The 22,805-nt window shown below is 46.8% G+C and overlaps 1 protein-coding gene and 1 long non-coding RNA gene across 2 annotated transcripts in view; one reads left to right on the top strand and one right to left on the bottom strand.

Moving 5' to 3' along the window:
• The window catches only part of LOC307221017, a 108,520-nt gene extending 103,690 nt beyond the window's left edge, over window positions 1-4,830 (bottom strand). The window contains exon 1 of the long non-coding RNA XR_013841284.1: window positions 4,696-4,830. This is a non-coding gene — a long non-coding RNA (uncharacterized lncRNA). The remainder of the gene's footprint in view (window positions 1-4,695) is intronic.
• A 1,927-nt stretch (window positions 4,831-6,757) lies between these two features.
• The window catches only part of DUSP22 (dual specificity phosphatase 22), a 42,515-nt gene continuing 26,467 nt past the window's right edge, over window positions 6,758-22,805 (top strand). The window contains exons 1-3 of the mRNA XM_079985112.1: window positions 6,758-7,162; window positions 13,659-13,692; window positions 21,298-21,380. Of these exons, the coding sequence (XP_079841238.1) occupies window positions 7,142-7,162; window positions 13,659-13,692; window positions 21,298-21,380 (138 nt within the window). The 5' untranslated portion in view covers window positions 6,758-7,141. The remainder of the gene's footprint in view (window positions 7,163-13,658; window positions 13,693-21,297; window positions 21,381-22,805) is intronic.

The raw sequence follows: 22,805 nt of genomic DNA, 5'->3' as shown, positions 1-22,805 counted from the left end.
TGGGGTGTGTTCCTGCTTTCGGGGCACTGTAGCACTGGGGTGCTCTGGCAATGTGCTAATGTGGTGTTTTCCAGATGTTATGGAACTACAACTTCCATCATCCTTGACCATACCGGCTCCCTCGCATCTATGCCTGTGTTAGATCAGTTTGTGCTCAGTGAGGAGAGAACTCCTACTAAGCGAAGAGTTGGGAACGTTTGAACCTCCAGATGTTTCTGGACCACCCCTCCCATCAGCCCTCACCAGTATGGCCAATAGTCAAGGTTGATGGGAGTTGTAGTCCAACAACTCTCAGGAAGGCCAAAAGTTCCCCATCCCTGAATTAAGCCAAACCTTGGCTTAGCTCAGTGTGGTGCAGGAACATAAAGGACCAGGGAGGCTGCAAGCTTCTCTCTGGGAGCCACACATTCACGTAGTTCCACTAAGCTCTAAGCTGTAGTTTGGTTCACTGAGAACAAACCATAGTATGCATCCTGTGTTGGACTTCAAACTATGAATGCCAAAGAGTAACACATCTGCAGTTTGGGGTTGGCAGCCTCTTATAATGTGCTTGTGTGCTTGTAATCTCTGGTGTGGGAATATAGAAGCAAATCCACGAAGCTCATCTGAGATTATAAACACCTATGAATGTCAACATCCACCACATTTGGAAACAGTCAAGGAAGAGTCTTCCAGCACTTTAAAAAGTAACAAATATATTGTGGCAAAGAAAAAGTAAAAAAAACACACCCAGCAAATACATTGTGGCATAAAATGTCCACGAAAGCTTATACCATAACAAATTTGTTTAGTCTTGAAGATGCCACAGGACTCATTGTTGCCTATATGTATTTGTATCTACACACTTCTGTTACAAACATCCTCCAATTCTATACTTCATGTGTGGGGAACCTTTGGCTTTCCAGATGTTGTAGAACCTGCTATACTAATTTACCTGGAAGTAAACCTCATTGTGTTGGGACGCGGGTGGCGCTGTGGGTTAAACCACAGAGCCTAGGGCTTGCCAATCAGAAGGTTGGCGGTTTGAATCCCCGCAACGGGGTGAGCTCCTGTTGCTCGGTCCCTGCTCCTGCCAATCTAGCAGTTCGAAAGCACGTCAAAGTGCAAGTAGATAAATAGGTACCACTCCAGCGGGAAGGTAAACAGCATTTCTGTGCGCTGCTTTGGTTCGCCAGAAGCAGCTTAGTCATGCTGGCCATGTACACCGGCTCCCTCAGCCAATAAAGCAAGATGAGCGCTGCAACCCCAGAGTCGGCTACGACTGGACCTAATGGTCTGGGGTCCCTTTAAAGTAAAGGTAAAGGTACCCCTGCCCATACGGGCCAGTCTTGACAGACTCTGGGGTTGTGCGCCCATCTCACTTAAGAGGCCAGGGGCCAGCGCTGTCCGGAGACACTTCCGGGTCACGTGGCCAGCGTGACATCGCTGCTCTGGCCAGAGCCAGAGCCAGAGCCGCACACGGAAACGCCGTTTACCTTCCCGCTGGTAAGCGGTCCCTATTTATCTACTTGCACCCGGAGGTGCTTTCGAACTGCTAGGTTGGCAGGCGCTGGGACCGAGCAGCGGGAGCGCACCCCGCCGCAGGGATTCGAACCGCCGACCTTTCGATCGGCAAGCCCTAGGCGCTGAGGCTTTAACCCACAGCGCCACCTGCGTCCGTCTGGGGTCCCTTTACCTTTACCTAAACCTCATTGCACTCAACAGGACATATGCAGTCCATATGTCCAAACAGGTATCTAAATATTGATCACTATAAGCCACGTGTTTAAACGTAGAAAGGGCAGCAAGATCTTCAGACCACCAATTAGGGGATGGTGAGTTTTTGCCCTTCTGGCTTTGCAATTCAAGTCCCTTTGTCATCATACATTTTGAGACGTCCTCCTGTATATGCAGTTTCGAGTTAGAGGATACTGTTGACTGGTTCTGTGCTGAAAATCATGTTGAGATGCACAGCTGACTAAGCCGGTGAAACACACCTGCTTCACGACGACAGAAGAAACAGTGAAACTCTGAAAATGGTTTGATATGGTTTCAGCTCTGAAACTACGACAAGACATTTTGGCAAAATACTCCAACCAACACAGGAAACCTACCTTCATTTCTATAGTGACTTACCCCCCGAATATTTGGCCAGATACTATCAGTTTATATTAAACAGTAAAATTACTCAGCAGTGGAAAAGCTCCTAAATATGAAATTGTCTCTCTACATTACTGCACTGCCCAGATATTTAAGCAGATTAAGATAAGTTTCATTTTCTGTGCGACAGTGACAAATAAAGGAACCATCACAGCAGGTGAAATAACAACAACAATAATATAAAAGGATATTGTGAAATTTCCTGGAGTGGCTGCTTGCTTTTATTTACAGAAATATTTGGTCAAGTGATTTGTTTGCTAGTGAAATGACTTCGCTGAGGGTGACAGTTTCCAGTGGAAAGCTGTGGCAAAGACTATTATATTTTGGGTGCCTTTCCTCATGTTCCATCATTAGATGAAGTGCATCATGGAGGTTCAGAAGGGTGGGGTATAATAATAATAATAATAATAATAATAATAATAATAATAATAATAGCCTGCTCTGAGGTAAGGTCTGGCACTGACACCATATTATTTCCAGCATCAGATTAAACCCCTTTTGCCTCAGCGTTTTACATTAGGGCATTTCTAGCTGGCTGAATGGTTTTTAATTCTTAACTTTAGGGAATTGTTGGTGATGCTTTATTTTGCAATTCTTGATTTTAAATTATTTTATCTACCCTGAAATCAATTTTTGGATGAAGCAGGACAGTGGCACAAAAACCTCCCCTATCCATTCAGCCCATTCAGCTTCCACTTTGTAGAAGTCACCAGTTCACATACGGTATTTCCCGTCTCTTTGATTACATACTTGCCTTCTAGCAGGGAGAGGTGGGCTGTCATTGCAGTAGCTGCCACCCTGATTGCAGGAAGAGGGGAATTCTTTCCCCTCTTATGTCTGGGGTGAGGGTTAACTTTGGGTGCTTTTTCCAAGGTGAAATTTAACAATGGAGAGCAATGATTTTTAGAGGACTTCATCCTCTGCACTGGCCAGCGCCATGCAATGACAGAACCTGGACAGAGAGGAACTGGCTGAGGTTTATGCATTTTGTGGTCCTAAAGGTGGGAGTATGTCATTGTTTGCCTGTCACTTCCCATCCACAATGTAGGCCACAGGAAGCTTTGGGAACTTCACACAGGCCATGCCGTCTATACAGTCACAATAACAATGGGATGAAGGCGCCCTTCCTCCTTCAACAAGCTCCCAGGCTTGACAGACCTTCCTTTTTCCTTCTGCCCAATTTATCAAGGCAGAGATTTGCCACAAGTGTCATTCTAGTACTACCCTTTCCTGCATCTGGTTAGGACCTTTGCTGAATTTGAGCAAAGGCCAATAATGTGCAGAACCATCCTTCAGATTGCAAAAGGGAACTCTGGTTATTCTTCATTTTTTAAGGGACTTGGGCTTTTGAGAATGGAGCTATGAGTCAGGGTAGTGAACCTGTGGTTTTCCAGATGTTGCTGAACTCTAGCTACCTTTGGCCTCAGCCAGGGGTGATGATAGCTGTGGTCCAACTACATCAGGAAAGTCACCTGGTCCCTTTCTTTGCTATAAATAGGCATACACATACAAGCAAAAGATATGGAAGTCAACCAACAAAGTATTTTTGGCTTTTTATCTCTATTATTCTCAGCTGTGCAAAATTAGCTATGATGCCTTTTTTTTGTTGCTGGAGGAATGCCTTATTCTTATCACTGTATGACAGATTACTGAAGGATGACATACTTTTGCCTGGTGGGCTGTACCTAATCCCAGCCATCCCTTTAGGCTGAGAGAGAAGTGTGGCTCATTTAGTATATGGCATTAAATCGGAATGACCATAGGGCTTCCTGAGTGGGTTTTTTAATGTACAAAATCCATACCCCTGGTCCGAGATATCTATTTTCTCCATACTATCACAATCATGGGTGCCCACTGAACTATAAAAATGCTGCAGTTGTAAGCGTCCTTGGGATTTCGATGTGAAAATTCTAGCAGAAGCTCATTGTGCAGCCAATTGTCTCATAGCCTAAATTAAACAATACAGCTTGGAGAGAGATACAAACATAATAAATTAGCACCTAATACAGTGGCACCTCGGGTTAAGAACTTAATTCATTCCGGAGGTCTGTTCTTAACCTGAAACTGTTCTTAACCTGAAGCACCACTTTGCCTCCCGCTGCCGCCACGCTGCCCGAGCACGATTTCTGTTCTCATCCTGAAGCAAAGTTCTTAACCCGAGGTACTATTTCTGGGTTAGCGGAGTCTGTAACCTGAACCGTCTGTAACCCAAGGTATCACTGTATTGGAGTAATGTCTTAATTATGTCCTATTTCTTTTATGGAATATGAGCAGGGTTCCTCTTGAGATGCTATGAATCTTATTTCCTGGCTTCAAAAAAGGAATCTTGTCTTAGCTTGCAAGACAAACATTCCAGCCCTATAAATTATTCTCTGGCCTGGATGTGAATCAAAGCTGGAAAAGGGGGTCAAGTCATTCCTTTCTCTCTCTAACTCCCTTGTTGCTTCAGTGATGGTGGGAAGTACAGTGGTACCTTGGGTTAAGTACTTAATTCGTTCCGGAGGTCCGTTCTTAACCTGAAGCACCACTTTAGCTAATGGGGCCTCCCGCTGCCACCACGCCGCTGGAGCATGATTTCTGTTCTCATCCTGAAGCAAAGTTCTTAACCCAAGGTACTATTTCTGGGTTAGCGGAGTCTGTAACCTGAAGCGTATGTAACCTGAAGCGTATGTAACCCGAGGTACTACTGTATCCCCCATTACGGTAAAAGGCCCCCTGCTAAATCTGTGAATCAGCTGCACAGGGATATATGCATAGCGCCACTAATGTCCTGGATTTCCAACACTGCACCTGAAGTTGACTTTTAACTCTGTTATTCTGTCTTCTGGCAAACAAGCAGGAGTGAGAAGATATATACCGTAATTTCAATGAGGTGTATATCCACAGGGATGCCATTAGATCCAGCTTGTCTCAGAATAAACCAAGTTTTGGGGGAAACCATTCCATTTTTCCAAACACAGTTCCAAGCCTGACCACAGGTGACTTTGCTCCGTCAGAGTGGAATCTGCTCGTGACCTGTGAGACCTGTGTCATACTTTGCTGGTATGTTGATTCCTGGTCCTTTTCATCAATGTTCTAACAGGCTATTGCAAACAGAATAAAGGATAGGGAGGAGGTGTGGTCTGTTTAAGTTACTAGCAACTGCAGATGCTTCTAAAGAAAAAGGCTTGTCAACTATAAGAATGGCTTTTAAATAGTGCAGTTCCATAAAGTTTTGGCTCTCCAGTTGCCACACTCCAACTCCCATCAGCCCCAGTCCAGCATGGCCAACAGACAGGGATGATGAGAGTTGTAGTTCAACAACATCTGGAGAGCGACAGGTTCCCCACTCCTGCTGTAAACTATATTTGGGTTTTAAATTTATTATTTTTTTAACGTGCAGCTGTTTCAAGCTTGTTTCTCTAACTTTTGAGGTACCCAAAGCACCAGAAAACATTAGCTACTGTAGGAGACCCAAAAAGTTATTAAAGCTTGTAGCTCTTTTACCTGGGCTGTGGGTTAAACCACAGAGCCCAGGACTTGCCGATCAGAAGGTCGGCGGATCGAATCCCTGCAACGGGGTGAGCTCCCATTGCTCGGTCCCTGCTCCTGCCAACCTAGCAGTTCGGAAGCACGTCAAAGTGCAAGTAGATAAATAGGTACCACTGTGGCGGAAAGGGAAACTGGCCACATGACCTCCCGGAAGCTGTACACCAGCTCCCTCGGCCAATAAAGCGAGATGAGCGCCGCAGCCCCAGAGTCGGCCACAACTGGACCTAATGGTCAGGGGTCTCTTTACCTTTAAGCTCCACTTCTCTTTTTAAGGGAGTATTTAACTGGGTACCAAACTGCGAGAGGCAGTGGAAGACAGGAGTGCCTGGGTGCTCTGGTCCATGGGGGTCACAAAGAGTCGGACACGACTAAACGACTAAACAACAACAATTTAACTGGATGTAAACATGCATAGGATTCCATTGCACTACAGCTGAGTAGGTTGTGATGGATTAAAAACTGCATGCAGAAATCCCCACGATAGCTTCTGGTAAAAAACAACAACAGGGGTTTTGAGGGCAATGGAGGCGGAATTTGCAAAAACGGATGGGATGAAAACAGGGCACACACCACAGCCGATAACACTACCTTCGACACGCTCACAAAACAACTCCTGCTTATCTCCAGCTCCGAAAACTTTGCTATAACTGGAACATCGAAATACACGTCGTGGTAAACAATGTTCCAATGTAGCCATTTACTGGAAGAAAAAAAAGATCCTGCAACGAGGGCTTGAACTCTTTTCTGACAAAGTGCTGATTTGCATAAACGGCAAAAAATAGAAATATTTTATATGCAAGAGAAATAAGTCGCGGAATTGGGCTGCCCCTGCTCAGAAACTGAACGTCCACGCCCACAGTTCGCCTAGAAGCCCCAGACGCCGCTTACTCATCCTTCCAGGAATGAAAGCTCATGCTCCGCTACGCGCTCGAAAGGGCGGAGCCCGTGCTTGGCGCAGCGCATGCCGGGAGTTGTAGTCTTCGAGCCGCGGCTTAGCCCGGTGCATGTTAGCGTAAAAACTACGAGCCCCAGAGTCGCCGGCGGCGAGATCGGGGGAAGCTCGCTCGGCGCCTGGATTTTAACCGCACGTGGGAGTGGTTGAAGGCAAGGAGGGCCGGGGTGAGACGCAATTCCTGGCAAGGGCGAGCTCGCAACTAGTTCAAGCTGAGCTGCTTCTCCGATTCCAGCCGAGTCCAGGGGCGGCCGGGCGGAAAAACCTCCGATCATAAGACGCCTAGGAGGAAAGTCCCGGGCTCGCAGGCAGTTTTGCGGGCGGGGAGGGGGGAAAAGATGCTGGCGAGCTGCGCAGCAAAATAACAACACAACCACCCCGTTTACCCAATTTCCCATTCACAACGGAGTAAATACTTCCTCCTCTGCCCATCGCGCATTTTTATTTTATTATTTGCGGCGTGCCACCAATTGGGCTGCTTCCAGTCTCTGGTGCTAAAGTTTCAGACCGCTTAGAGCCATGGGGAATGGGATGAACAAGGTAAAAAAAACGCTGCTTATTCTGTTTTGTTTCTGTTTTTTTTTTTTTTTTTTTTTAAATGCGTTCGCGCGCGAGGTTTCAGAAACGATCCAGTGAAGAAACAAATAGAGCGGATTTCCCCCCACCCCAAACTAAGCCACCCACTCGATGCTTGTTTTGATCCGTGGGAAATAGGGCGTTTAAAAGCGACGCTTCCTTTAAGGGGAACTTTCTGGATACTGAATGGCAACAAGCGACTGCTTTTGTGGTGGTGGTGGGTGGCTGGCAAACGAAGGCGCTTGAAGAAATGGGAGGCTAGGTTTGCCCCGTCTCTGCTCCCCCCCCCCTCCGGGGAGGGCGAGTGCCGTCCGCACGTGCATCCCGACCTCCCCCCCCCCGGTTGTTTACTCGGAAGTAAGCTGCAGCGAGGTCAATGTCTGAGACTTGAGGCTGCAAGTTTATTTGCTGCTGGGGAGGGGAGGGTAAGGTGCCAGCGGGACTTCCTTTTGGGCACACGCATCATCATGTGCGTAGGCTGGTTTTGTGAGCCTGTGTAGGACAGGAGCCTTACACAGCTGGGCAAGCTCGTGTCTTGCCTCTCGTCCCCAATGCTGGATCTGCGCCAGCCTTGCCACGCATCAACCTCCTCCTCCTCCACCACCACCACCGCCGCCGCACATAGTGTGCTATTTTCACGGCTCGTTTCCTGGAGGCGCATTTTCTCTTTTGCATAGGCAGGCGGAAACGCTCCGGTTAGTCGAAGAACTTGCAGCTGGGTTCCTCCTTGGCCAGCTAGTGCATGCTCTTTAAATCGCTAGAGGAATCGCCATAAGAATGGTGGTGTTAGCTTTATAGAATCATAGCGTTGTATTGCTGGAAAGATCATCCCGTCCAACCCCCTGCAATGCGGGAATGGACTTGCATTTTGGCCAGTGGTCAGGACTGATGGAAGCTGGAGGGTCACAGATTCCCCATCCTTGGTTTATATTAAAAATAAATAAAAAGAAGAAATCCTGGGCTTCTTGCACATTTCCACAGGGGCTGGTGGTTTGCATGTGTGTGCATCCCAGCTGCCCCCACTGATACGGATCATGTTGGAAGTTGGTGGCGTTCAGTGTGTGATGGCTTGGTGCTGCTACCCATGGCTTCCTGATGCCACATTGTACCACGGAGTGATGCCCGTATTGCAAAGTGGGAGGCTGACAAAAGGAAGCCGGATAGTTTCAATGTGGGGGAAGAGGAAAGAAGCAGAACACTTTGGCCAGACTTGGTTATGTCTGTCTGACAAGAAGTTGGATGATATGCTTCATGCCCACCTCATGATACACTGTGATGTCTCTCTTAATAATAAGGAGGACACAGGAAGCTGCCTTATATCAGGAGCTCAGTTGGTCGAGTAGGAGGCTCTTAATCTCAGGGTCGTGGGTTTGAGCCTCATGCTGGGCAAAAGATTCCTGCATTGCTAGATGACACTTGTGGCCCCTTCCAATGCTACAATTCTATGATTCTAAGTCAGATCATCGGTCCACCCAGCTTAGTATTATCTACGCCAGCCTTTCTCTCCTTGGGTTCCCAGATGTTCTTGAACTGCAACTTCCACCATCTCTGACCATTGGCCATGTTGGCTAGGAATGGTGGGAGTTGTAGTCCAGCAACATCTAGGGACCCAAAGGCAGTGGCTTTCCAGTGTTCCTGACATGAATATTTCCCGGCCCTTTCTGGAGATACTAAGGTTTGAATCTGGGGCTGTTTCTGTACAAAGCATATTGTCTACTACTCTGCTGGAGTTACTTAGAACATAGTGGAAGTCCTATCCATCACAATGAAGCATCCGTGTAAGATGGTTTAGGGCTCTAATTCTCTTATTATTATTTAAGGTACTTGGAGATGGCCTTTAATGCAGCTTACATAAAAGGCTTCCTTTGCATAGGTTGATAGGATCCTCTGGCCAAGTGTGTGGGCGGGGCTAAGTAGGAAAGGTGGGCGTGCCCATGAAGCGTCCCACCCACCTTGTACTTTGATTTACCGGGCTAGATCTTGGCCCCAACAGCAGCAGGCAAGTTTGGCTATAGCTGGGGTCATAAGTGTGCAATTAGAAGAGGAAGCGGCTGCTGAGTGAGTGGGCTTGCGAGCTGCTTTTGGCCATCTTTTTCATCCGTAATTACCGTGATGGGGCTGTAATGACTTATCACAAGAAGCTCAGAGGCTAACTGCAAAGCCACGCACCCCTGGAGATGACCAGGCCTGTTGGTATCAATGTCCTTAGTTGGTAAACGGAGTGTACCCTTTTCCCGTAACCATGTATGGTGTAGGCAAGAGAAATCGGCCAGCAGTGGATTACTTGAATTTTTCCAAAAACACCGCAGCCCTTTGTTCGTAAGCCAGACAGGCTTACTCGCTTCCTTAATGTTTCTGACAAAAGGCAACCCCCAGAGATTGCTGACAGCTGCTGTTGCCACAATTGGATCATCTGGCTGTTGTTTGCTCCTGCCCATTGCCTGACCCGTCTATAATGCTGCGTTCAGTCGCTCGCCTGCTGCTGGAACCTCCCTGAAGCGGAATCAGCAGCATTTGCTCACATTCTTCCTCTCACACACTGTGGTCTCTCCCACCTTCTGCGCCTTCGGTTTCCCCCCACTGTCTGTTTCATCTTGTAAGCTCCCTGGGGGCGGGGATCTGCCTCAGTAACTTTGGCAAGTCATCGAAGATGCTTTGTTCCAAGTCAGACCAATGCTCTTGTCCACATGGAACCGGTAGCAAGGTTTCTAGGGGTTCACGCAGGAGTCTCTTCCGGCCCTTCTTGGAGTTGTGAGGGATTGACCTTGGCATCTTTGGAATAGAGAGCTTGTGCTTTACTGCTGAACCGTAATTCCCTCCTCTGGGATCTGATGTGCCATGATATTGTTACAAAAGTTGGGTGCCTCCCCCTCTGTCTGCCGAGCGGTGGCAAGAGCCCATGGGGTTCCAGACACAGCGGAGACTGTTGCAGCTTTAAGAAATATGGTTTATTCACCTATTTACACCTTCAGTCTGCAAGGAGGGAGTCCAGATCTTACAGCATGGTCATTTCAAGCCAGCCAGCCAGCAGCCAGCCTGCCCAAGATGGATCCTAGTCTTCCTTCCCTCTTCTTTTTCCCAGCAATCATTGCTCAAGACTTTTCCTTTCACCTCACACCCAGTTACCTTGGCAACCTTCCAACCCCTGTCTCTGTCCCCTCCTCAGGTGGGGAAAGGGGGAAGGACAGTTCTCTTGCATTGCCCATGGCCCTCAATGGCCCTAATTTGTTTCTTAATGGCCCTAGCTTGGCCAGGTCATTTTGCACAGGCTAGCCCAGGAATTCATCTGCAGTTTGTTTCTCCCTTCACACCTCAAATAATTAAAATCCTACAATTTCTTAATTTCTAGGGTTTGGGGGGGTCTCCTCCAAATCTATAAGAATATAGATCGTGAACAGGAAAATTGAGACACTCCAGATGTTGTTGGACTTCAGTTCCCATCAGTCGTAGCCAGCATGGCCAATGGTCAGGGATAATAGGAGCTGTAGTCTAGCAACATCCGGTGGGCCACAGTTTCCCTATCCCTGTTGTAAGTAACACTTCCCTCCCGTGTATTTAACCCTCGCCCCAAAAGCATGGGCAAAGAGTTTTATGCCTCAAGATCATTTGTGGCTTCATTTCATTGTGCTTTGGAGTTCAGTGGGCAACACCGAAGCATACTGAAGTGCATTTATGAGGATCTTATAATTCTCAGGCGGAACCGCTACTAAAGTTTAGGGACTAGGCAAGCATCTTCTTGTGCCGACTTGTGGCTCTTTGCCACTGTGATCTAAATCATGGGGGAACACATGCTATTTTCTCCTCGCGTAGCATCATTTCCATGTCAGCCTCTTCCAAAGAACGTGCGGTGCTGGATGTGGTGGCACCGTATGGAGTGAGGGTTCGAGACCACCCGAAAAGTATGGCATGCATCAAGAGAAAGTTCTGATCAGGGAGATTAGCGTTGGTTTGAAGGGGCCAAAGTGTGAGATGGGCATGGAAACAACATGGCCTGTTTTGTGGCAGTTCCTGTGCATTAGCAGTGCTACATGTTAACTGCATTTTAATGTTCTAATATTGTATTTTGTTTTTTAAGCTGTATTTCAATCAATTGTTTTTATATTTGGTGTTAGCTGCCCTGAGCCCGGTCTTGACTGGGGAGGGTGGTGTATAAATAAATTATTATTAACGAGAGTGCAGCCTCATTTATCATGGCTGTAGAATTGTAGAGTTGGAAGAGACCACGAGGATCATCTAGCATAACTGCAATGCCTGAATCTTTCACCCAACATGAGATTAAGAGTCTCATCCTCTACTGGTTGAATGATCCCTCAGGACTGTGATGCGGCCTGGTCCTTGTGCAAAGGCCCGCCTGCCCTAAGAAGTGTTGTGGTGAGAGGAATGGCAACTGTGGGGGGGAAAGGGGAATGGCACCCTAGTCCACACATGTGGACTATGACTTGACACTTATGCAGGTCATGTAGTACCTGCAGGTCCCTTCAGAGAGAGGCAAGCAATGTACGAGGGTTGCATTGTTCTGGCTGTCATGGTTCTCTGGTGAAACAGGGCGTGGAAAAGCTTCCTGTGACTTTAACTGGCATGTGCCTCTTGGTGCTGGCCTATTTTAAAAAAATGTCAAGTTGCATGTTCCTTGCCATTGTCATACCTCTGATAATCAGCCTGTGTACATTCCTAAAACGATGAGCAAGTTTCCTGCCCCCCCCCCTTCTGTGTCATTGTCACAAGAAGGCTGGTCTGCCAAAGAGTATGAGAGGCCGGATAAATCTTGAGCACATTATTTGTTCAAGCTGGCAGGCTTTTGATATATAACCTCTTGCCACGCTCAATCCATGTGCCTTACAGTCTTTTGCATCTGCTTGCTTTGAGTTTGGATTTCGTTCAGGACTTGGGAATGATAGAAAATGAGGTACTGGTCAGCCCTGGCTGTCAAGCGGCTTCGAGTGACCCATTTAGTCATATGGCGGATGCCACTAATGGCCATGGCACCTTAGGGGAGGGATATATTCATCAGAGCTGCAGCATGGGGCAGAAGATTTAACCAGCTTCTCCTCTTTCACATGCTGTGTGTTCTCTCTCTGTGTGTGTGTTCTCCTTCCCTGGCAGCTATTTAAATAGGGCAAACCAAAACCACCCTAATCTGACATTGGAGCTGCTTTATAGGCCAGGAGCTGTTCATCTGCATGTGGTTGTTACTTCAAACCCTCTTGGTGCCCTCCTTACCGCTACAAAATGGCGGGAGGGCTGGAGATCCCTTGCCACAAAAGCCACCGTACACAAATAACTCCCCTTGTCCAGCAGATACCACATAGCTGGGAGCTAATAGCAGATCTGGGCTGAAAATCATACCATGGATACACATAGTCCACCCCAAAATTTCTGGCTATCAATATATATGATGGCCATATAATGAAGAGGGCATGGAGAGTTGTCCCGTCTCCCATAATCTCCAGTCCTGTTTCCACAGCCACAATCTCCTCATGTCTTTTGCCTCTTAAATTTCCAAATAGAGACCTAGTGAAACCCTCAAGGTTCAGATATGGTCCTTGGACTGCCAGTGTCTGCTCCTTCCTCTAATTCCAAATGTGTAAGAGATAGATTGTGGATGGTGATGAAGACCCATGCTGAAGGACACATAAACCAATGGCTACAGCTTTATACAGTGGTACCTCAGGTTACATACGCTTCAGGTTACATACGCGTCAGGTTACAGAGTCCGCTAACCCAGAAATAGTACCTCGGGTTAAGAACTCTGCTTTAGGATGAGAACAGAAATGTGCAGCGGTGGTGCAGTGGCAGCAGGAGGCCCCATTAGCTAAAGTGGTGCTTCAGGTTAAGAACAGTTTCAGGTTAAGAACGGACCTCCGGAACGAATGAAGTACTTAACCTAAGGTATCACTGTATTAAGATGTAATGTCATTAAGTTCAGGATACTTCAAAAGAAGTCAGAAACCATCTAAGGGACAACTGAGGACCAGCCCTGAGTTCAGAGATAGCTTCAAATCAAGCCATTCCCATTACTGATTTAAGTAAAGTTACAGTATTTTTGGTGTAAAATGAGTGATAGATTCTTAGTTTAGAGCAGGGTTTCCTAGCTGTTTTCAAACTACAACTTCCATCATCCCTAGCTAGCAGGACCCAGTGGTCAGGGATGATGGGAATTGTAATCCAAAAAAATCCCTGGAGACGCGAGTTTGAGAAACAGTGGTTTAGGTTTCTTTTACTGGTCCCCTCCCACCTTTATTAAACTGCTGTTAAGCTACAGGACCCTGAAACTAAAAAGAAAAAAGCTTCAAAGTGAAGTGGGGAAGATTGGAAGGAAAAACACGCTGCCCTTACCATGTTGCCAGACTCTGCAGATATAAACAGTGTTATGTTCCATTCTGTATGCAAATTGAACTGCGTCAGATCATGTTACCACAAGAGATGTACATTTGATATTATATTTCTTTCTGTCTCACAGATTCTTCCTGGCTTGTTCCTTGGAAATTTTAAAGGTAAGTTCAGTGTCATTAGCAGTCATAGTGCCCAACCACATTTTGCTTCCAAACTTTGTGTCTCTCTGTGTGTGACAGCTTTGTCTACGCTTGCCATACGTCAGGAAAATTCCTGGCATGTCCTGGTTTTTTGGTGTAAAAATGGCATGGGGGGGGATTTGCTGCATTGGCAAAATGTCAGGGAAAACCTGGATGTATCACTATTTGGGGGGGGGGGAGGGCTTCCTAAAAAAAAAGCTGAACAGGAATGTCAGGAATTTTACTTTTACTTTGTCTCTCCCAAACTTTGGATGGTTCTTCTAAGGCAGGAGTAGGAAACCTGTGGACCTCCTGTTACTGTTGGACTAACCATCAGGCCGAGCTACCTTGGCTGATGTCATGGCTGATGGGAATTGTATTCTAATAAAAGCCATCAAAAACCACAGGTTCCTTGCCCCTGGCCTACAGTTGCTTATGTGAAAGAGACACAAGACTCTACCTAAACCTGTCTGGTTTTGTGATCGTCACCACTAAGCTTTCAAGTGGGGTATCTGCCTACTCCTTCCCCTTTGGTGCAGAGTACATTGCCACAGCCCATAGAGTCTTGTATTTGAAGCTAGCATGGTGCACACTCCAAAATCTGAGGAAGGCAAATTCGGGTTTGCCCAATTAAAGAAAATAAAAATGGTCATGGGACAGAGCTCAGCAGGTTCTCACAGAACAATATGAAGAAGCTTTGCTGAGTGGCAAGTCTGATGCTAGTTCCCATTGCTTGAAGAGAGGGAGCTGCAGGAATGATAGTTCCCCACATCTGTTCTATCACTGCTACCTACTCATTTTGGTCTTCAGCTACCCTGCTTTCCTCAGCTCAACACAGCCTTTGTAGACATTAGCTGAGGAATGGATGAATGAGGCCCATGCTGTAAGTCTGAGACATAGTAGTATGTGAAATGGTACTCTAGGGGCAAGCTCAGTATCTGGTGCCACAGAAGTATAAGGTAAGGGACCCCTGGATGGTTAAGTCCTGTCAAAGGCGACTATGAGGTTGTGGCGCTCATCTCGCTTTCAGGCTGAGGGAGCCGGCGCTTGTCCACAGACAGCTTTCTGGGTCATGTGGCCAGCAGGATTAAACTGCTTCTGGCGCAACGGGTCACCATGACAAGTGCTAGAGTGCGTGGAAATGCCGTTTACATTCCTGCTGCAGTGGTACCTATTTATCAACTTGAACTGGTGTGCTTTCGAACAGCTAGGTTGGCAGAAGCTGGGAGAGAGCAATGGGAGCTCACCCCGTTGCAGGGATTCGAACCGCTCACCTTCCGATCGGCAAGCCCAAGAGGCTCAGTGGTTTAGACCACAGCGCCACCCTCTCCCCTGCATGGGCCACATAGCTCAAGCATGATCTGTAAGGATCCTAGAACTGTAGAGTTGGAAGGAAACCCAAGGATCATCTTGTCCAACCCCCTGCAGTGCAGAAGTTTGGAAGTTTTTACTTCTGTTTTCAATTAACCACAGTTTATGTATTGGCCGAACCTCAACAAACTGTGGTAAGACTTGACTCCGGTTTCCTGAAACAAACCAACTTCAGATTGCAGTTTACGGAGTTGGCTTGTTTCATTAAACTATTCAATAATCCATTATTCAGATTAAGCTCAGTTTAAATTTAGATGTAATGGTAAACTTCCAGCCTCCTTTCCCAGATTTGTTCATGCAATTCATGTAGTTTAGTATGACATGTGACTAATGTTGGAATATTTGCACCAACACCAGTGCCAGACTGTGCATCAGTAGAGATTTTAATTTTTAAAAGTGAGGTATTGAGAGGCTTTCCCTTTTCACCTCTGCCCACAACCATTTTAAGGGAAAACGAGATGACGATGGCAAATCCTATGTCGACATACAGTACTTCTTTTTTGCTCTAAAGTTATAGTGGGCCATGGTACAGTTTCAGCCTCGTGGCAGAGTAATGGCATTTTCAAACAGGTAAAGACCGGATGGCGCGGGTGGTGCTATGGGTTAAACCACTGTGCAGCTTGGGCTTGCCGATCGAAAGGTCGGCGGTTCAAATCCCTGCAATGGGGTGAGCTCCTGTTGTTTGGTCCCAGCTCCTGCCAACTTAGCAGTTTGAAAGCACGGCAAAGTGTAAGTAGATAAATAGGTACCACTCTGGCGGGAAGGTACCGTAAATGGTGTTTCCGTGCACTTCTCTGGTTTCGCCAGAAACAGCTTAGTCATGCTGGCCACATGACCTGGAAAAACTGTCTGCAGAAGCGGACAAACACCGGCTCCCTTGGCCTGTAAAGCGAGATGAGCGCCGCAACCCCAGAGTCATTCGCGACTGGACTTAATTGTCCCTTTACCTTTACCTAAAGTCTGGATGGGCGGCAAGGAAGAGATGGCAGGGTTAGACACTGTTGCCAACTGCATCCCAAGCCACAGCTTGGGAGAGTAGCACTGCTTAAGTTCATACCTGAAAAGGATCATTCTACAGTTCCAAAAATAGACCTCAAACCAAAGAGGCTTAGTTGTGTAACCTTGACAGCACTATGTTTTTATCAGGTTTGACTAAAAGCTTAGCCCCTTTATTGGTTCAGTGCTTTGGCAGTTGACAAGAATGTGTCATTTGGTCAATGTAAATAAATGATTAAATGGTGGATAAAGAATAAAATTGGTGAACATGGGAAGAAGGTAAGTAATGTGGATTAAATAACACGGTTGTGTGGTTTTGCATTTGTGAGAAACAAACGTACAAACTGATCTGAGGTTCGTCGGCTGTAACACCGAGACCTTGGTGGCTAAAGGTTGAATACACCCAGCGCGGCGAAACCGAGACCTGGTATCTGTTTCCCAATTTGGTTCTTTTTAGATTTCTCCCTCTGTGATTGAGTCGAGGCAAAGAGAAGCTGGCTGATATTGCAGAGTGAGTCAGCACTTAACCACCGACTTCGAGCTGTGCAGCTTTTCTGACTTGCAACCTCTGCTGGCTGCTGCATCATTTGGCCTGTGAAGTGTTGTCCACTGTTTCTATGGAGGCGATATATAAATGCTGGTGGTTAAGCTGCGGCAGTTTAATCCTTCAGCAAGCTTCACCAGGACGACTGCTGGGAACTCTTCCCAATTCAGCAATACGATCTACAGTTGGTTGTGTTTCGGCATGCTAAGTGGAACGCCACAGGCCAATTTCTAAATAACTCTCTCCTCTTGTCTTGGTTGTTCTGGACTTAAAATGTAAGATGGCTACATTTGAAAGGCCCCTTTTTAACTGCCATGGTTTTTACGGTTTTCTTGTTTGGAAGGAACAGACTACTGCATTTGAAGCTCGCAACTCCTCACCCCAGCTATTGGCTCCCTCAATGTTCCACTGGAATTACTGATACTTCAAGTCTGGATCACGTTTATCCTTAGGCAGTGTCCAACTGACATTAGGGAAATCTTGAATGGAGAAATGTTCTAAAATTTATTCTATGAGATGTGAAAATGGCATATTCTGTAGCATGTATATAAGTCACAAAACTTCAAAACAAAATAGGCCTCGAGTGAACGTGTTTGGGGAGGGCGTTCTATAGTCAGGGCACCATGAGGGGGAAAAGACCCTGTCACTGGTGGCGCTCCCCCTCCAAGATGTGGCACCCAGCTCTTATTGTCAGAAAGTTCTTCCTGTTGTTTAGTCACAATCTCTTTCCTTGTAACTTGGATCCATTGGTTTGGGACCAGGAGAAAGCAAGCTTGCTCCATCCTATGTGTGACAGCTCTTTAGATATTTGAAGATATTTGGGACGCAGGTGGCGCTGTGGGTTAAAGCCTCAGCGCCTAGGACTTGCCGATCGAAAGGTCGGCGGTTCGAATCCCTGCGGCGGGGTGCGCTCCCGCTGCTCGGTCCCAGCGCCTGCCAACCTAGCAGTTCGAAAGCACCTCCGGGTGCAAGTAGATAAATAGGGACCGCTTACCAGCGGGAAGGTAAACGGCGTTTCCGTGTGCGGCTCTGGCTCGCCAGAGCAGCGATGTCACGCTGGCCACGTGACCCGGAAGTGTCTCCGGACAGCGCTGGCCCCTGGCCTCTTAAGTGAGATGGGCGCACAACCCCAGAGTCTGTCAAGACTGGCCCGTACGGGCAGGGGTACCTTTACCTTTACCTTTAAAGGGGTAGAAAGATGAGAGAGTTGGTTTCTTCTGGTCTCTCCAAATGAAACTGGAATCTATTCATAACATGCTCCTCCACCTACCTCAAGGCCACCAAATAACACAGCAACAAAACAAAACAAAGCTTTGTTACATTAAAAACCTGCTAGTGCCTTACTGAGTCAGAGCATTTCCCATCTAGCTCAGAACAGTCTACACAGTTTAGACTCTGTGCTGACTGATGATGGCTCTTCTTGGTTGCATTCAGACAGGAGTCTTTCAGAGCCCTGCCTACAGGAGCCGGGAGTTGAACATGGGTCCTTGGGAGCATGCAAAGCACATGCCCTACAACCAAGCCGTGGTTCTATATGTACTTTCCATAGACTGTAAATCCAAGCTGCCCACAAGTCCAAAATTGATATTTGCTAGGTAGGAGAGGAGCATACATCTACTCAAAACACCAAGGTGTACTTCAAATGTTGAGTGTCGCTAGAACCTAGGCAAGATTTGTAGATTTCCGGGTATGGTCTGCAAGCACATGAGGTCACTGCCTTGCTGAAGGTCAACAGGCCTTGGTCTGGTCAGTGCCTCAGTGGGTCACCACCATTTAGAGCCTATGTGTATGTTGACTTGGGTTTCCATGCAGAAGAAAGGTATGGTACAAGTGTAAGAAAATAAACAAATAAATGAATAAATAAGAACATAAGGTCCTGCTGGATCAGTGGCCCATCTAGTCCAGCAGCGAAGCCCACAATATTATTATTATTATTATTATTATTATTATTATTATTATTATTATTGCAAGGAGGACTCTCAGGCATATACCTCCACATGTGGTGGGAATGTCCCAAAATCCAACTCTTCTGGACATCATTCATACAAGAAATATGTAAAATAACTAAGCAAGTGTTAGAAGTCACCCCAGAACTGGCCCTATTCAACATCTTCCAAGACAATAATGCCCACTCATAACACAAAGAGCTCATAAACCACCTACTCTCATCTGCCAGAAGCATCATAGCTAGACACTGGAGAGACCTGTCAGGAGTAAGCATAGACCAATGGTACCAAATAGTATGGGAAACAGCCTTATTAGAAAAACTCGCCAACAAACTGAAACTGACACGGGGACAAATAGAAGAAGACGCCTTCACCCCGGTTTGGTTTCCCTTTATCACATACACAGCCCAACTGATAATGACAAGAACCCGCCAACAGCATTCAAATCAGTCTGGCTAACCTGATCCACACCCCACTCACACACAAAAGCAGATTTCACTAGACCCAATCAAAGACAACCAACCACACCCTAGGCCAACCTCTTTCACCACCAAAGGAATACAAGCGAATAGTAAAGAGAACTCACTCAAGTGACACTGACACAAAGCCTCACACATACACTAAGTAGAACACAAGCATTGCCACCGGACCCCACCCCCACTCAACAGTCCCCCCTCCACCTCTTTCCCCCTTTTCGTCCTAATGTAACACAAATGTCTCAACAAATGAAACTGATCTGTAGAAAATGTTAGTTGGAAAAAGGGACATTGCACATACTTTTGTAAACCAAGAAATCTTTAATAAAAATATATTTTAAAAAAACAACGAGGAGGACTCTCTTCGTTCCCAGCAAATGGTTTTCAGAAGCATCTGTGTCCAAACAGTAGAGGTATCCAACAGGGTTAGTAGCCACTGATAGCCTTATCGCCCATGAATTCTTTCCTGCAAGAAATCTTCAATGCATGTATTTTGGGTGTCGTTTTACGGTACGGTATATAGGAGGCTAGCAATACCTTTCTTCCCTTTAAAGGTAAAGGGACTCCTGACCATTATGTCCAGTTGTGGCTGACTCTGGGGTTGCGGCGCTCATCTTGCTTTACTGGCCGAGGGAGCCGGCGTACAGCTTCCAGGTCATGTGGCCAGCATGACTAAGCCGCTTCTGGCGAACTAGAGCAGTGCACGGAAACACCGTTTACCTTCCCGCCTGAGCGGTACCTATTTATCTACTTGCACTTGGATGTGCTTTTGAACTGCTAGGTTGGCAGGAGCAGGGACCGAGCAACGGGAGCTCACCCCGTCGTGGGGATTTGAACTGCCGACCTTCTGATCGGCAAGCCCTAGGCTCAGTGGTTTAGACCACAGCGCCACCCGCATCACAGCATGGGTATATTTCTAGGTTTTGACCTATAAAGTCTTAATTAAACAACCCATGGCCTTTTTTTTGTGAAGTTAGGAGAGATCCCCACCAGGTCCTCTGGGGGAGAGCTCAGTAGCTGGAGAGGTGGGTGCATTTAGGACTTAAAATGTAAAATCAGTACCTTGAATTGAGCCTGGAAATGAACCAGGAGTCAGTACCACTGGCCTAGAATTCACTCCCCCCCCCCATTTACTTTGACGTCTAATGTCCAACTTTTAAGGTCGTAATTGGTGATGAATCTAGATTCTGCCCCCCTCTATTCTCCTCATTGTGACATGAATTGTTTGTTTAAATGATTAAGAAGATTAACTGAACATCTACAGAGCAGCACTTTCCATTGAATGAACTGCTTTTGGGGCTCGTGGTTTATAATGGGAGATGCCAGGGATTTTCCCTTCTTCAGAAAACATCTTTCTCCAATTTATGCGTTCAAAAGCTTTTCTCTGTCCCACCCCCCCAAGCATGGAGATGCTGTGATTGGTGACAAAGATTGTGACTGCTGAATTTTGAGCTATTATGCAGCTTTTAAAGGTGCCTGAGCCAATTTGTGATACGGTGACAATTCTCGTGATCATGTATGTCTGGTTGTAAAAGAGCCATTGACTTCCCCCAAAAAAGAACTCACCCAGCACAATCCATTTATAGCATTTATATCTTCCCGTCCCTTTAAGGAGTTCAAGTCGGCACCCATTGTTCTCTCCCCACAACACCCCAGTGAGGTGGGTTAGGCTGAGAAAACGTAACTGGGCCCAGCTCACCCAGTCAACTTCATTCGTGAGTGGGGATTTCAACCCGGGTCTCCGCTGTCTTACTCCCAGCACTCTACTCAGCACAGGACACTGTTGTTGTTGACAGAAGAAGAAGAAGAGGAGTTTGGATTTGATATCCCGCTTTATCACTACCCAAAGGAGTCTCAAAGCGGCTAACATTCTCCTTTCCCTTCCTCCCCCACAACAAACACTCTGTGAGGTGAGTGGGGCTGAGAGACTTCAAAGAAGTGTGACTGGCCCAAGGTCACCCAGCAGCTGCATGTGGAGGAGCGGAGACGCGAACCCGGTTCCCCAGATTACGAGTCTACTGCTCTTAACCACTGCACCACACTGGCTCTCTTAAGACCATTAAGTAGCCAGTCAGTGCTTCTGTGTAGCAGCTGATGCTCAGGAAAGCTTCTCTTCTTTGTAACTCAGCAATCCACTGCTAATAGGGAGAGGAGCACATTTCAAAGTTATGCTTTTTGTGGTGGTACTTGATAATTGAGTTAAATATGGCTGACTGTGCTAATGGCTTTTCCTCCCTGGTCTCCTTTTCCGCAGATGCTCGTGACACCGAACAGCTGAAAAAGAACAACATAACACACATTCTTTCGATCCATGACAGCGCCAGGCCCATGCTGGAGGTAAGGGAAGAAAGCTGGTACAGCTTGAGCCATCATCGCTTCCCTCGCCACAGCTTTCTCTTAAACTCCCTGTTACATTACTCCATCATGGTGTTTTAAACTGGCCTCGTACAATGGTCAGTGCATCGTGGGCACTGTCACCTGGCTTTCACCTGATCTGTCAGGCTCCGGGGACTTGGCTTCCTCCCTCCCCCCCCCACCGTTGGCTGTAGATAAGCAGGACAAAGCGAAAAGAGTCCCTTGCCAGAGCCAGGGCTTTTTTGGCCGTGGCCCCAATCTGGTGGAATGCTCTGTCACAAGAGACTAGGGCCCTGTGGGACTTGACATTTTTCCACAGAGCCTGCAAGACGGAACTGTTCCACCAGGCCTTTGGCCAAGGCACAGTCTGACACCCTCTCTCCTTCTGCAATCCTCATAGAACTCTAGCCCAATGGTTGCCATTAATTTGACTCTGAGTTGATTTTAGAATGAGTTGATTTTAGAATGTATTTCAGTTAACTGATTGTGATTTTATGTAAACTGTGTTATTTTTACTGTTGTTAGCAGCTCTGAGCCCGGCTTTGGCTGGGGAGGGCTGGATATAAATAATTTACTATTATTATTATTATTATTATTATTATTATTATTAAAGAGTCTTTAATGATCACAGCAAAAGAACAAAGCACAAAGGTGTTCCCACTTCCCCCCTAGTCACTTCTGTCTTGGAACCTGATCTCGCAACCCCCCCGTTTTTGTATCGCCACCTTACCTTTTCTATGTGACCTTGGACTGATAGACTGGACACTTTCCAGCCAGAGAGAGTCTGTTAGATCTCTCTCTTCCAGTTCTTCTTCACCTTGCTGTCCACCTCCCAGTTCGCCCCAACTTTTGTCTTCCGAACTATGCCCCTCTGCAAACCACCGTTCCAAATCTATACTGCTCCACTGCTCCTGGGCAGCTTCAGGATCCTGGTCAGGAGCAGGGCGAAGCTCCCAGTTGCCCTCACAGTTTGCTTGCCGACTTCCCAGGTTCAGCTGGGAAACAATCTATGGGTTCATTCAGACTTCCCCTTGTCTCCCCCCTTTTCCCCAGGGGAAACCCAATCTTTAGTGCTGAATTGGAGCAATTGTTTGATGGCGGAGCAATATCCTGGACAACGGATGATGCAGAAGCTCTCTCCCCCATCTGTTTTCACAGGACTTGGGTTAGGATCCTTGGGCTGTGATAATCCATCTTGTTTGCTTGCAAGGGGGGTGGAGAGGCCTGTCTTTGGATGGCAACATTCAGAAAGGTTGAAATTTACGGCCAAGAGCATAATATCACAATTAAACACACCCACACACCCCGCCAGCAAGAAAGTTTGCTCAGTTTGAAAGTCTAGGTTACACTGTGGTTATTTGGTGTGTAACAGATTTGGCGAGCTTAATGGGCTGGGTTTATTCTTTC

This window comes from Podarcis cretensis, assembly GCF_951804945.1.
Source record: "Podarcis cretensis genome assembly, chromosome: 7".
Classification (NCBI taxonomy): Eukaryota; Metazoa; Chordata; class Lepidosauria; order Squamata; family Lacertidae; genus Podarcis; species Podarcis cretensis.
Note: the sequence above shows the minus strand (reverse complement) of the source record. Positions and strands in the feature narration are given on the sequence as shown.